Source organism: Silene latifolia, chromosome Y, assembly GCF_048544455.1.
Source record: "Silene latifolia isolate original U9 population chromosome Y, ASM4854445v1, whole genome shotgun sequence".
Taxonomy (NCBI): Eukaryota; Viridiplantae; Streptophyta; class Magnoliopsida; order Caryophyllales; family Caryophyllaceae; genus Silene; species Silene latifolia.
This window is the reverse complement of record NC_133538.1, coordinates 343,619,049-343,632,604: the sequence shown is the minus strand read 5'-3', so window position 1 is coordinate 343,632,604 and position 13,556 is coordinate 343,619,049. Positions and strand designations below refer to the sequence as shown.

The following is a 13,556-nucleotide window of genomic DNA, read 5'->3' as shown; positions in this document are numbered from 1 at the left end:
AAGTTTTCATCTTAGAATTGTAAAATCTCAACCATCAATTTTAGAGATCAATGGCTAGGATTAGGACTTAGTGGACTCACCATTTTAGGTGGACTCATTAGAACTTGCCTCTATATATATATATATATATATATATATATATATATATATATATATATATATATATATATATATATATATATATATATATATCATTGGCTATTATTTTGATTGAATAAATTATGTGTTTTAAACAGATAAAATATATACATTAAAATAAGTCTCTACAAAATAGTTTAACTACACTATGACATCGTTCAGAAAAATAAGCTTATTAAAATAAGTTCCCTTCTCCTACTCCAATGCTCCAACCGACAGCTTCGACTTCGACACTTCTTCAAATTCTTATCAAACTGCACTTCCACTCCTTCTCTATATCTGAATGTTTGTGCAATTCAACTTCTATTACGCTTCTCTCAAACCTGCAACCACAACGGTGTATAAATACACATCAATCATCCATCTTATTATACACATTCACATAGAATCGATAATAATAATAATAATATGAGATTAGTTGAGAATAGAGGCATTGTATTTGTCGTTAAAATGTGAGTCTTTGTAAAAGATACAAAAAAAGAGAGTAATTTAATAATTACTCCCTTTTAGAAACCAATTTTCTAAAATTACTCCCTTTTGAAAACTTTTTAATAATTTACTCTCATGAAATGTTCTCAGGTCAAAAATTGCACCCAAATGAACTTTAAGGTGAAAAGTCGTGTTTTTTGACCGTTTTGCCCCTGATTTATCATTAACCCAACCTTCACCTGTTTGCCTCTTCACATTCAGTTTTTACTTTTTACATCTCATTCTTCACTCTCTTATTTTTCATCGTCTAATTTTTAATCAAACATTCAAATTTTTACTCAAAATTTCCCCCCCAAATTAGAGCACTGGTGATTCCTTTACTGATTTGTGACGATCCAGATTGTTAATTGTAAGTTTCCTCCCACAACTGATGTTGATTGCTTTAATTTCTTTGTTTTAAACTCTAATTTCTGAGTATAATTGCTTGTGTATTCTTTTCTGGGTTTTATTGCGAGACAATTTCTGGGTTTAATTTGCCATCAATTTTTTTGTTCATAGCCATATTTTGTGTGTTGTTTAATTTCTAGGTTTAATTTTGGCAAATTACTTTGTTAATTTCCCTTTATGATAAAATTGATGACTTTCGAGCGATATTAGAGAGTCCAACTTTTTTAGAATTCCTAACAAGAGTAGATTTCGAATATAAAGTAGAAACTTTTCGAGCGATATTAGAGAGTCCAACTTTTTTGGAATTCCAAATAAGTGTAGATTTAGCTTTTTTTTCTTAATAATTTATGATAAAATTATCCTAATCAAAGTAGATCTAATAATTTATGAGAACGTAATCCTAATATAAGTAAATAAATGTAATATTTTATAAGAAAAAAAATACTAATGGACGTGGATCTAATAATTTATCGATTATTCTTTACTAACATAATATTAGATTATAAAGAATATTTATTTTAAAAATATTTATAAAGTCAAAAAAAGTCATTCAATAAACGTATAAAAGTGTTAAAATTGTATATTTTATACACTTATAATTAATCTTTGTGAGAAAGAAAAAAAAGATCATAATTTCTTACAAATATAAATATTGTCAAAAATCTAAGTTATTCGATTTTAACTATTTGGTGAAATTCATGTAGTAATAAAGATAGTTTTATTTAGAAACTTTTTTGAATATTTAAAAGATTTACAAAAGATTCGAGTTGGTAATCAGGGCCGTCTCTGGGTTTTGGAGGCCCTGTACGAAATGTTAAAGTGGGGCCCTATACAAATTGTTAAAATATGTGAACTTTAGTTTATATAACAAAATTTTGAAGAATCCGAACTTTATGTCGACTTAATTTATACTCCCTCCAATTTCTAATTATCTTCCCCTTTCTTTTGGGCACAAAAAATAAGAAAGGGGAAGAAAGAAGGAATAAAGTAGAATAAAGTATTGTATGTTGTGAAGTTTATATGTAAGAGAAAATAATAAAGAATAAAGAATGAATAAAGAATAGATAAAGTAATGAGAGTTGTTGATTTTTAGGAGAGATAAATTAATCAAAAATGAGTGAAACTTACCAAAAAAAGAAAAGAGGGAAGATAATCAAACTTGTGTGAAAAAAGAAAGAGGAAAGATAATAGGAAATTGGAGGGAGTATTTGTGTCATTTCCTTTCTGAAAAAACGAAAAAGAAAAAAAATGATGGCTAAAAAGGAAAAAAAATTGACGGCACAAAGATTCGAACTTGCGCACTTTCGTGAATGAAATCTTCTTGGTACCAATTTTGGAGCCGCTGAACCACATTATTCTCATTGAAATCTTCCTTTCTTAAAATTTTCTTATTTCAAAAAAAGCTGTTGTTAGGCGCAATAATACTAATTTTGGGCCAAAATTTTGGGGGCCCTGTGCGCACGCACGGGCCACACACCCTCAAAGACGGGCCTGTTGGTAATTATAACCAAACTTGTAATTGTCTTACACAAAAACCTTAGGAGGAAGCTAAACTTTATTTAAAAAAAAATACTTCATGAAAAAGTAATATGTCATAATAGGAAAAAGAGGTCAATAATGATATTTACTTGGCATTTGACAGAGAAATATTTCTACAATGACAAAATTAGAAATAAAGAACTTCAACGATGGCATGAAATAGTTTTAACTCTGACTTTCTACAACGTATCAAATTTGTATGATCAGATTACCAATAATATTCACATAAGATTAAAAAAAATTGAGCTACCATTTAAAAATATTAAATAAGAGTCTCATATCAATTTTGTCAAATGAGCCAAAAAATTAAATACAAATGAAAAAAGTCAAGAATTTCGATTTTACGCAGACTAATATTTCAAGAACCAGCTAACTATGAATAAATCAGTGTAAATATATATACAAATTGTGAGAACAATATATAATCTACTATTATATCACCGAATTGTTTATTCAAACTGGTTTCAAATTCATATCAAATCCATAATAGATATTAAAAATGTATTGAACTGCGAAATATACAAAATTATGCGGTTAGATCAATTTTTAGTTTTTAAATTCCAATTCGTCTATGTGTTTTTAATCATTTAATTATTTACCGCGGTTTGCAAATGGCTGGTTATTACTTTGTCATGTATTGATTGTATATTAAAAAGTGCAATAGTTTTTACATAGCTTTTCAAAGGTTTTTTTTTTTTTTTTTTGCAAAATTTCCATTTTGTTCCCTGAGATTTGGGTTAATTCCACTTTAGTGCCATGGGGTTTGCATTATTCCACTTTAGTGTCCTAAGGTTTCGACTACTTCTACTTTGTTAACTTGAGTTTTGAATAAAATTTCATTTTTGGTGGCCTAAAACATTTAATAGTCAACTTTTATCTTAAGTACTTATATTTTCATTAAAATGAAGTGCATAATTGGATATTAAACTGCATACAAAATAGTAATATTGCAAAAAATGCCTGATTTGTTATGTTCAAAATATTGTTTTAGTACTCCCTCCATTATCTTTTATCTTCTCATTTCAATAAAATTCTCTCACATATATTAGAGAAGTGGCCGGGGAGATAAAAGATGATGGAGGGAGTATAAAATATTAAGAATGTTATGTATAGGTCACTTAAGTGGGAAGTAGACCTCAAGGCACCAAAGTGTAATTATGCAAACCTCAGGACAGTAAAGTAAAATTAAATTAGGCTGAACCTTAGGGCACCAAAGTGGAAATAATCATTTTTTTTGTTTATGGTTAACTATGGGGTATCCCATAAGGATTTAGTTGAATATAAAGTACTCCTTAGTGTAATAAATTAGGTCAAACTTAAGAGTTTGACCTTAAGATAAAAAAACATAATTGCATATATATTGGTTAAGAAGAAAAACGATTGTACGTATATATTTAGTAATTTGAAGCAATTTTCTTAAAATTGAAACTATTTTTGAAAATTTGTTCATTTTGTTATTATAACTAAAAAGTAGAATAACAATATAAGATAACGAGACTTGATTTTGTGAATAGATAACATTTCAAATAAACAAAAATGAGTTATATTATAATTTTAACAGAATTAGTCTAAAACTAATCTATTTTAAGAGTAGTATCATAATATCCTACTCCCTCGAATCCACACAAAACCCCTGATTTGTTTTTTGGAGGTCAAACTTTGCAAAATTTGACTGTTAATTCACTTAAAAATATATCTCACATCTAAAAAATTAAATTTCGTATTATATATTTTACATGAAGTTCATAGGGAACAACCAGTCTTAATGGTTAATAGTCAAAAACATTTTTTTATTGTTTAGAGATCTAACAAAAATCCTCCAAACAGGCTACATATATAATTGAGATACATGTTATTTTGCGTACTACCATTCAACATTTACATGGTCGTATGCTTACAAAATGGAATATTCGTAAATGTTATAAGTTAATCTAATTTGTGAATCTTATAAAATCGGCCTCAGTTATCACGTGTTCATTTTATGAAATTAAACCACATTTTTGGGAATAATGTTTTAAATTAACTAAAATCGCTGGCGCGTACAACAATAAAAATAGGTAATTACATAACATAACCGTGTCTTCGGATGCTATACAACTGATATAGTTAATACCAAAAGGAGTAGCTTTTAAGTTAAAGGGTCTGATGATTCATCAATAATCAACCCAAAAGTTTTCTATGTTTCGATTTTCAAGATAGTTGGACTTTATTTTTTATCAACTTAATTGACTTTTACTATCAAACCATGACAATGTAAACCAACGTTTGCAATCTGTTGTTCAACAAATTCTTAGAACGTTTAACATGCATATTGTTAAGATGATCCTAATGGGAGCCTCATGCATTCTATGTAACAGAATCACAAATATTTTTGTACTGTTGTTTAGAGACTACTAATTTTATTAGAATTTAGTATGGATTTGATTTTACGAGAACGTATATAAAGAGCAAACTACTCTCTTAATTGTAGATAGTCAAGGTAAACGTTTGCTATAGGAGATCTAACATTTCTCTAAACACACTAAATATAGATATTTATGATACTCGTTGCTTTACGTAACACCATTTAGTTTTACGTAGTTGTTATGGGTTAAAATAATTTGCAGAACTCATAAATGTCTGTCTCAGTTATTAAAGGTGGTTCATTTGGTGAGCTGCACTATATTTATGAAGATAATGTTTTGTACGGAGTATTTAATTAAAACCAATGATTTCTATAACAAAAATGGAAAAACTAATTACATACTCTTACTATGTTATTTGATGTTTTACAACTGAAATGATAACTACTAAATGACAAAACTACTATGCTAAAAGCACCGATAGTTCATTGATCAACTACACCAACCACGAACTTTTGTTTATCAATGATTTAAACATAATTAAACTTCTTTTATCAACTATAGAATATATTTATAAAGATAACCCTAATAACAGCCCCGTGCATCGCACGGGCTTTTCAACTAATATTCTTAAGTTGATTTACACTATTGTTATTATTATTAATCGAGAAAATAGACTTTGGCTCTATTTGGTAACATCCGTCAATAAGAATCCGGTTTACAAGTGAGTCCAAAGAAATCCAATGTTTACTTTAATGGAGTGTATGCCGAGCTCAAGAATGAGTTCATGAGTGTGTCTGGTTTCAAGGAGGGCAAATTGCCATTCATGTACCTTGGGATGCCAATACAAACAACTAGACTTAAGAAGAGGGATTGTGAATGCTTAGTGGATAAGATTTGCAACAGAATTTACAGTTATGGTGCAAGAAAATTCTCGTATGCAGGAAGGCTAACATTGGTTAAACATGTCCTGAATACACTGCATTCATACTGGGCGTCTGTGTTTGTCCTCCCTAAGGGAGTAATTTTGAGAATTGAAGCAACCTGTAGAAATTTTTTATGGGATGGTAGCACAGAATATAGGAGATCTCCACTTGTTGCTTGGGACATGATTTGTAGACCAAAACATGAAGGAGGATTGGGGTTAAAAAATCAGGAAGTATGGAACATAGCTATGGTTGGAAGATTGGTGAACTGGGTAGCTACTGATAAGGAGTCCCTTTGGGTGAAATGGGTGAAAGCAAATTATTTGAAGGGGAGGGAATGGCAGGAGTATGAACCAACCAGCAACTCCAGCTGGGTATGGAGGAGGATATGCAGAGTAAAAAATTTGCTGGCAAATGGGTATCAGCAGGGGACTTGGCTTGTGCAACCCTCAGGGTACACACCTAAGGGATGTTATGAATGGCTTAGAGGTACAAAACCCAAGGTGGATTGGACTACAGTGATATGGAATAACTGGAGTATGCCAAAGCATAGATTTCTGAGCTGGCTCTTTGCCCACAACTCGTTGCATACAAACAGCAGGCTCAAGAGGTTTGGGATGGATATAGACGGGCAGTGTGGTCTCTGTGGGGTGGAAGAAGAGACGCAGCAGCATCTATTCTTTGCATGTGCCTACAGTAGGAGAGTTCTACAGGCCGTAATGACGGATACGGGTTTAAAGCTTCCTGAGACTGACCTCCTGCATTGGTGTATCAATAACCCGGGATTGAAAGTTCAGAGAGGGGTGAAGATTGCTCTAGTTATGAGTATGATGTACCAAATATGGCACCAACGAAACAAATGCAGACATGAACAAGTTCTGATGAGGCCAATAGGCCTGGCAAACATGGTCATCAAGGATATGAAGAAGAGAATAAGGGAAAGGGATAAGAGAAATATGAAATCACATGAAATAGATTGGTTAGGAAGTCTAAATTTTTTATAAAGTGTAACCTCTATAGTTTGTAATTGTAATTGACATTTTGATCTATTTATACACTCACATTTTACCAAAAAAAAAAAAAAAAAAAAAAAAGAATCCGGTATCCCAATTGCACAAATTGGTAAATTGATTCCAAAAAGTCACCATAAAGGTCCAACTACAAAAATGTTGAACGGTGAATTTCTCTTCTACTTGTCAAAGTGGAATCTGACATCAAGCTTTTTCGAAAGGGAAAAAAAGTCCCTCCTGAAACAAAACCAGCACAAACCCGAATAACATTTGTGCAAATCCGCTAAAATATTAATCCCAGCTGTTATCATAAAACAAATACTCGTATCAAATACAGTAAATAGTGCCAAAAAGATTGTCGGAAATGCGAATGCCATAACAGTACAAAAACAAACGGGAGTATTATCTAAAGGAAATCCCTTAATTTAGCTTAGCTCTCTTATACCAGACTCTTGACTAAACAGTGAAAAAAGTACTGAGCAACCCAAGACTAAGCAGATGTGTGCAGAATGTCGTCTTTCTTCGTAGAATATCACCAGTTCCGCAGTTGTTAACCTGAAGCTGCAGAAGGAGATTGGACAACAGTGTCAATCCGAGCCAAAGACAATGAAAAGTAAGAAGCATAAAGATTCTAAATACAGTACAAGCAAGATGTTACAAAACCTCGGCTCAGATAAGAAAGCTAGTTGCAGCAGATGATAGTACCACGAGAATTCCATAAATCACACACTAATAAGGTATTGCGAGACAAATTCAAATACTTAGGATGGTTTCATATGTGACACTACATATATGGCTCGTTGGTATAATTAGCATGTCATCTACAAACAGAACTTTTCTCACCATACAATATACATGTGCCGGTGACTAGGTGCATACCAAACAAATAACATGGCTTGCTTCAAACGAAGCTTTTGCACTTTGGTGCATTATAAGAAGCAAAGAAAAAAAAAGAGTTTCATTTACAAGTCTTGTAACTACTTCCTCAATTAAAGTATCCGGCATTTGCCACATATTGCTTAGCAAGTACGACAGCGGAGATGTTGTAGAGTTGCCTATCTAAGTATTTAAATCGATTTCCATTCCTCAAAATCAAAGAGAATAAGAATGATGTCAAAAGAAGCTTTCTGCAGGCAAACATGCAAGTAATCTCAAATCTCAAAACTCTCCACAAGGTAAATTTTTTAATCTTTAGCAACAATAAAGGGGCAAACCTATTACCTTGCACGACCTAGAAAATGCATATATATAAGGTGATTGACCTAAAGTTTTTTACCTAATTTTATTGCTCTGGATTCTGAGTAATGACAACGCTAATTTAACCCTTATTCCAGTAAAGGGGAAAGCCTATGATACACTAGGGCAACGGTGTTGTAACCCCCACGTCCCATGCCATAGACCTCTGCTTAACTATCCAGATTCCAGACTGACTTTATGCTCTAGCTTGCCCGTCTCTGAGGTTGCACTTGCTTCACACACCACATACCAAGTCATACCCAAAAGCAATGTCTCATAATACACATGCACACCATAGGATTAAGTCAAGGGAAGAGATGAAAAAGATGGCAAGAGTGGATCAAGCATTCTAATTTGGGGCAACACAGCTGAGGAATACTTGGAGCGGTTGTATACAATTAATCAATTATGGTTTGCCAACTTTTGGAGAAAAGGGTGGGGTCCGACCACACCAAAGCATCGTTGCACAACATCCATGACAGCAACTATTGGACTAAAAACAGCCTATGGATCTAAATTTCAGCTCAAGCTCAGCCTCAATAATTACAAAGGGAAGGGATATTCTTCACTTGTACATTCACACCCATATCACACATAACACTCAAGAATATGGGTATAAACTGTTGACCTCGACCCATGCAATCTGAAACTTCTCGTAAAAGGAAAAGGACGATTGCATGACAAAGTAGAGGCCAATAGTTTAAATCTATTGTTACATCTTGAAAAAATCCACATTAACAATTACAAAACAATGTTTTCGCACTACTGCTGAAACTACAAAATTTAACTAATTTGGGAAGTTAAAGAGACCAAATGAATTATAGAAACAACATCTTGAGTATGGTATATTCAAGAAGATACAAAAGCAGAGAGCTAAAGTTTACATATCTAACTCATACTAACCAATTAACCAAAGCAAAAGCGCATGAACCATGGCTGTTCCAATTAGTTCTACCTTAACTGATTAAATATGTGAACTTGAAGTTACAGATTAGGTAGCTAGTCGTTACATTTAGATAAAAACTGATTCAATTGCAAATAAATAAACTTTTCTGATGGCAAGACAGCAACCAAAGTAATACGTCTCCGGTTTTAATTTAACAGATACAAACCAAAGATACAAAGTAAGGCAATTGCTTGCAGTTCTAACCCAAACAAACAAGTCTGAACGACAATAACCATACCAGCTCACCTATCACTCTGAACACAAGTATACTAACATTCGAAAACATTTCCTTAGTGCACAGAACAGAAGGCATGGTAGATAACACAACACTGCACGGAACAGAAGGCATGGTAGATAACACAAAACTAATCCCATTACGAAAATGATTAATAATTCTACAAGGGGTAGAGAAAATATATGACACTGCAAAACAAAATAGAACCAAAAACATGGTGGATATACCACCAATTTGGCACACCACCAGACGATCCCATGGAACATGGCAAATACAACAATAGAGAACATCAAAACAACAAAATCAAACTAAAGACCAAAAAAACACAAATAAACTACATATGAAACACCAAAACAAAATCAAACAGGCGAAAAAGATATACCCTCTTAAGGCACAGCATCAATCTCCTTATCTTCAACATCAGTAGCAGCGACACTAATCTCAGAAGAATTAGTATTAACAGCATCTTCAGAAGGAGGCTGAGCCTGGTCTTCCTCAGGCAACGGCTCCTCAACATAATCATTCTCAAAAGCATCAGCAGGAACCTCATAAATCCGAACTTGCGGCTTAGACGGGTCCTTAACAAGCACATACTTACCCTCATTCAACTTCATACACAAATCCACAATACTCTTAACAATCCCCCACATATTATTCATATTCAAATTAATCTGCGAAGCGAAATCTTTCGGCTTATACCCAACAACACCCAATATAACATGATGAAAATGATCCCTAGGATGAACCCTAGACACATACCCTAATTTCATCATATCAGCACTACCTAACAAAGCTTGTGCAGTCCACTTAGCTAACTTATTAGCATTGTTCTTTAATCTATCTATCTATCTATATAAAATAATAAAACAACAACCATTACATATTTTTTTTTTCCTCCAAAACCTCACCCCATATTTAACATAGATATTATGATTCCTTAAAAATAGGCCCACTAACTAAATAGCCCAATATATAAATTTATTTTATGTTGTTAACATAAAATTTATACCACTATATTTTACTGTTGTTTTTATAAACTTCTCTATATTTTAAGGTCTCCATAATATCATAATTAATTTTAGAATTTTGTGGTTTTTTTTAAATAATTTTCATATCTATATAGTATATACAATTGTTTGATGGTATGAATTTAATTTTTTTAAGCATTATGTTTTTACTCTATTAGACAATATTGTTTAATCATGCAATTTAGATAATTGTTAGTCTCAAAAGCATTCATTTTACGTTTTTAAACCGGTGTGAATAGCTATTTGTTAAAGTGGTTAGTTATGTTGAAGTGTTCATAACTTTCAATCTAACTATCTATACTAATTAATAAAACAATAACAATTGCCATAGTATCTTGATTAATTTTTTTTACTATGAACTTAATGTTTTGTTGCCGATCTTCGATTATCATGTTATTATAACATCTCTCCTTTCCTTGCACGATTAAATTGAATAATCTAACAACTAACAAATTGAATTTGAGAAGCATTGGGTAAATGCTTTAGAGAAGCTCTCATAATAAATTTATTATTAGCTTATTTTATAATTATAATACAAAACAGTACCACGGGCAATAAAACAGATGAAAACATGGTTAAAAATAAAATGAGTAAACTTATTATAAGAATATATACAAAGTTAAAGAGTCGTTTCAAGTCATGATTAACAATATAATTATATAATGGTCATGAAAACGATAAATGATTACAATGTTATATTAATAACTTCTTTAGAGACTATCTCCGATCTCCCTCAAATTTTTTTATTAATTAATGCAATTTATACGAATGAAATTTGATTATGAGTAGGTTGACATTGTTTAAACATTTATAAAAGATTAAAGGGTATGCATTAGAGAGTTTTGATTGAATGTATATTTAACGTAAACGAACATGAATAAGGGGTTTACACTCTAGAGTGTCAATGACCTAATTCTCAGTCACAAATTATACTATGATATGATACCTTAATATGGTGAGACCACATAAAAATGACCATTTTATGTTAAAATTTAGCTTTGGATATTAAAAGTTACCACTATTTTGTTACTAACAGTGACTACTTAAAAAAAAATCATTTTTACACATAATGTTCACTATTTCTTATAAATTGATCACTTTTACCAGTCTATATTCTACTTACATTGATAAAGTGATCAATTTCTTATTTCTTATAAATAATAAAACACAAACCATAAATATCTTTTTTAATTTCCGCTTAAATACTCACCTCATACTAAGCACAATTTTATCAAAATTCATTAGCCCATTAATCAAATGGCCCACAATGATCATCAAATTTATATCTACTAACCCATACACGACTAATATTGACTATGAAATGAGCCCACCATATTAACAAAAATGAACCTCAAGTTGATTTTCAAATTGATTTTGTACCAATTTCTACCAGTCAAATATTGAATACCTTGAAACTAAAAAATAAATTCAACTTAGTTTATGACTATTGAATGTGTACATCAAAATATATAAGACACGAGTAATGTTATGGTACATAGAGACTAAATATGTTTCGCGATTAACGGGTCGTAAAATAATTTCAAAAGCTCGGAGAGGTTTGAGTATGATCATTTACATATACTGATTAGTATATCAAATATAATTTATAGAGATATCATACTGTGTAACTCATAAGCGTTCTTTCTTATATGCCAAGTTTTTAAGTGTATACGTTAACTGATATTGTTTTGACTTAATTCGTAATTCTACTTTTTATTTTGTCCTCATTTCAAGTTTAATTTTTGTGCAAACATTTCAAAACTTATCCTATATGGTAAAATTTGCCAATATTTAAAATTATTAACATGCTTTAACATAGGTGTAAACAGATCGGCATATGCATGCACTAATCAAAGATATGAGATACGACGGATGTAAGCATAATATACAACAAGAGTGTAACTATGTTTTTACCATCAATACTCTCTTAATACTAATGTTATTTTGAAAAAAAAAAATTAATACTATAATTTAAATATGTAGATTATACTATTATAAAAGTATTGTATTTGTAATTGTAATGGTCAAGTATATAATTTCCATGTAACATATGAGAAATCAATTACCTCAAATAAGAAACAAAAACAATGTTGTAAATTTAAAAATTTACGAAAAATTTTATATATATAATCTATACACGCCCGTGCAACTTTGCACGGGTCCTAAACTAGTTCAGTAGCTAAAACCGCTCCTTGTTGTGTTTCTAGTTTTTGCCTCCAATCAACACCAGAATACTTAGAATCAAATTCATTCAAAGCATTAATAGTTAAAAACTGCCTCTTATCGTTGATATCAAGAACACTTTGTAATTCACACCTAGCAACCAAATACATATCATTATCCAATTTCCAACGACGATACTTGTACGCTGCAGACGCAACCTCCTCTCCTTCACTTGCAAAAGGGTTCGCCTCGTCGAAAGCCACCTTCTTCCCCTCCTTAACCAAAACCTGCTGTGAAAAATTCTGATTTATATATGCAGCTTCAACACTCAATGAATGTGCAGAGTTTATAACCCACAATATAACATCTAATTTGGCCATACTTAAAAAGAGGAACTTTTATTGAGCGAGAGCTTTCTCTCCCTAGGGTTTCTATGGGGGATTCCGTCTAATTTCGTCGTTAGGTTTTCCTTATTTCTAAAGGCAAATTACCACAATTCTCTCGTGGAGTTTGCTATTCTGATTACTTTTCTTCTTTCTAAACAACTATGAGCATCGTTAATGAGGAGCGGCGTAGGGCAGGGAAGGAAACTCAGGAGGAGGGTGAAGAATTCATATGGGACACTGGGGATGCTGCTGAAGGAGATAATAAGACTTAATTTCTACTGGTGGAGAGGATATGGTCTTCGAAGGCGGTGAATGCGAAAGCGGCAATCGATTCGATGATACGATTTTGGAATTTGAGAGGTAAGACACTGGGTAATATGATTGATGCAAAAAATAAGATTTTTGTCTTTAAGTTCGAGTCTGAGAAGGACAAACTTAGGGTTGTCGAGGGGCAACCATGGCACTTTGATAAATTTATATGGTGTTTTGACGATCCCATCAGCGACGGGAAGATTTCGGATACACCCTTGTTCCATGTCCCCATATGGGCAAGGGTTTATGACCTGCCTATTAGAGGGCGCTCGAACAAAGAAAATTTGCGCAAAATAGGGATGCAATTAGGGCAGTTTGTGGAGGTCGATGAAGCCCCATCTCCGGAGATTGAAAAAGCAGTTCGTATTAGAATTATCCATGACGTCCGTAAACCGTTTAAGACCACAGTGGGTATTCGA

General features: G+C 32.1%; 2 protein-coding genes across 2 annotated transcripts; one reads left to right on the top strand and one right to left on the bottom strand.

Annotated features, from left to right (window-relative positions):
* The first annotated feature begins 5,682 nt into the window (after nucleotides 1-5,682).
* On the top strand, nucleotides 5,683-6,825 carry LOC141631529 (uncharacterized). The gene has a single exon (XM_074444187.1). It carries the CDS (start codon nucleotides 5,683-5,685, stop codon nucleotides 6,823-6,825), a length of 1,143 nt encoding a protein of 380 aa, XP_074300288.1.
* Nucleotides 6,826-7,100: 275 nt separating this feature from the next.
* Nucleotides 7,101-12,819, bottom strand: LOC141631528 (eukaryotic translation initiation factor 3 subunit D-like). Its single transcript, XM_074444186.1, has 3 exons — nucleotides 12,445-12,819; nucleotides 9,631-10,093; nucleotides 7,101-7,392 (listed from the first exon to the last, which is right to left on the bottom strand). The coding sequence occupies exons 1-2, from the start codon at nucleotides 12,817-12,819 to the stop codon at nucleotides 9,635-9,637; spliced, it is 834 nt and encodes a 277-aa protein (XP_074300287.1). The 3' UTR covers nucleotides 7,101-7,392; nucleotides 9,631-9,634.
* Nucleotides 12,820-13,556: the final 737 nt, after the last annotated feature.

What these genes read in the sequence shown, in the direction of transcription:
- LOC141631529 (XM_074444187.1), top strand. Translation starts at nt 5,683, where the DNA reads ATGAGTGTGTCTGGTTTCAAGGAGGGCAAATTGCCATTCATGTACCTT.
- LOC141631528 (XM_074444186.1), bottom strand. Translation starts at nt 12,819, where the DNA reads ATGGCCAAATTAGATGTTATATTGTGGGTTATAAACTCTGCACATTCA. An exon ending in CGGTTTTAGCTACTGAACTA is followed by an intron (nt 10,094 to 12,444) that starts GTTTAGGACCCG and finishes TTATATAGATAG; the next exon opens with ATAGATAGATTAAAGAACAA.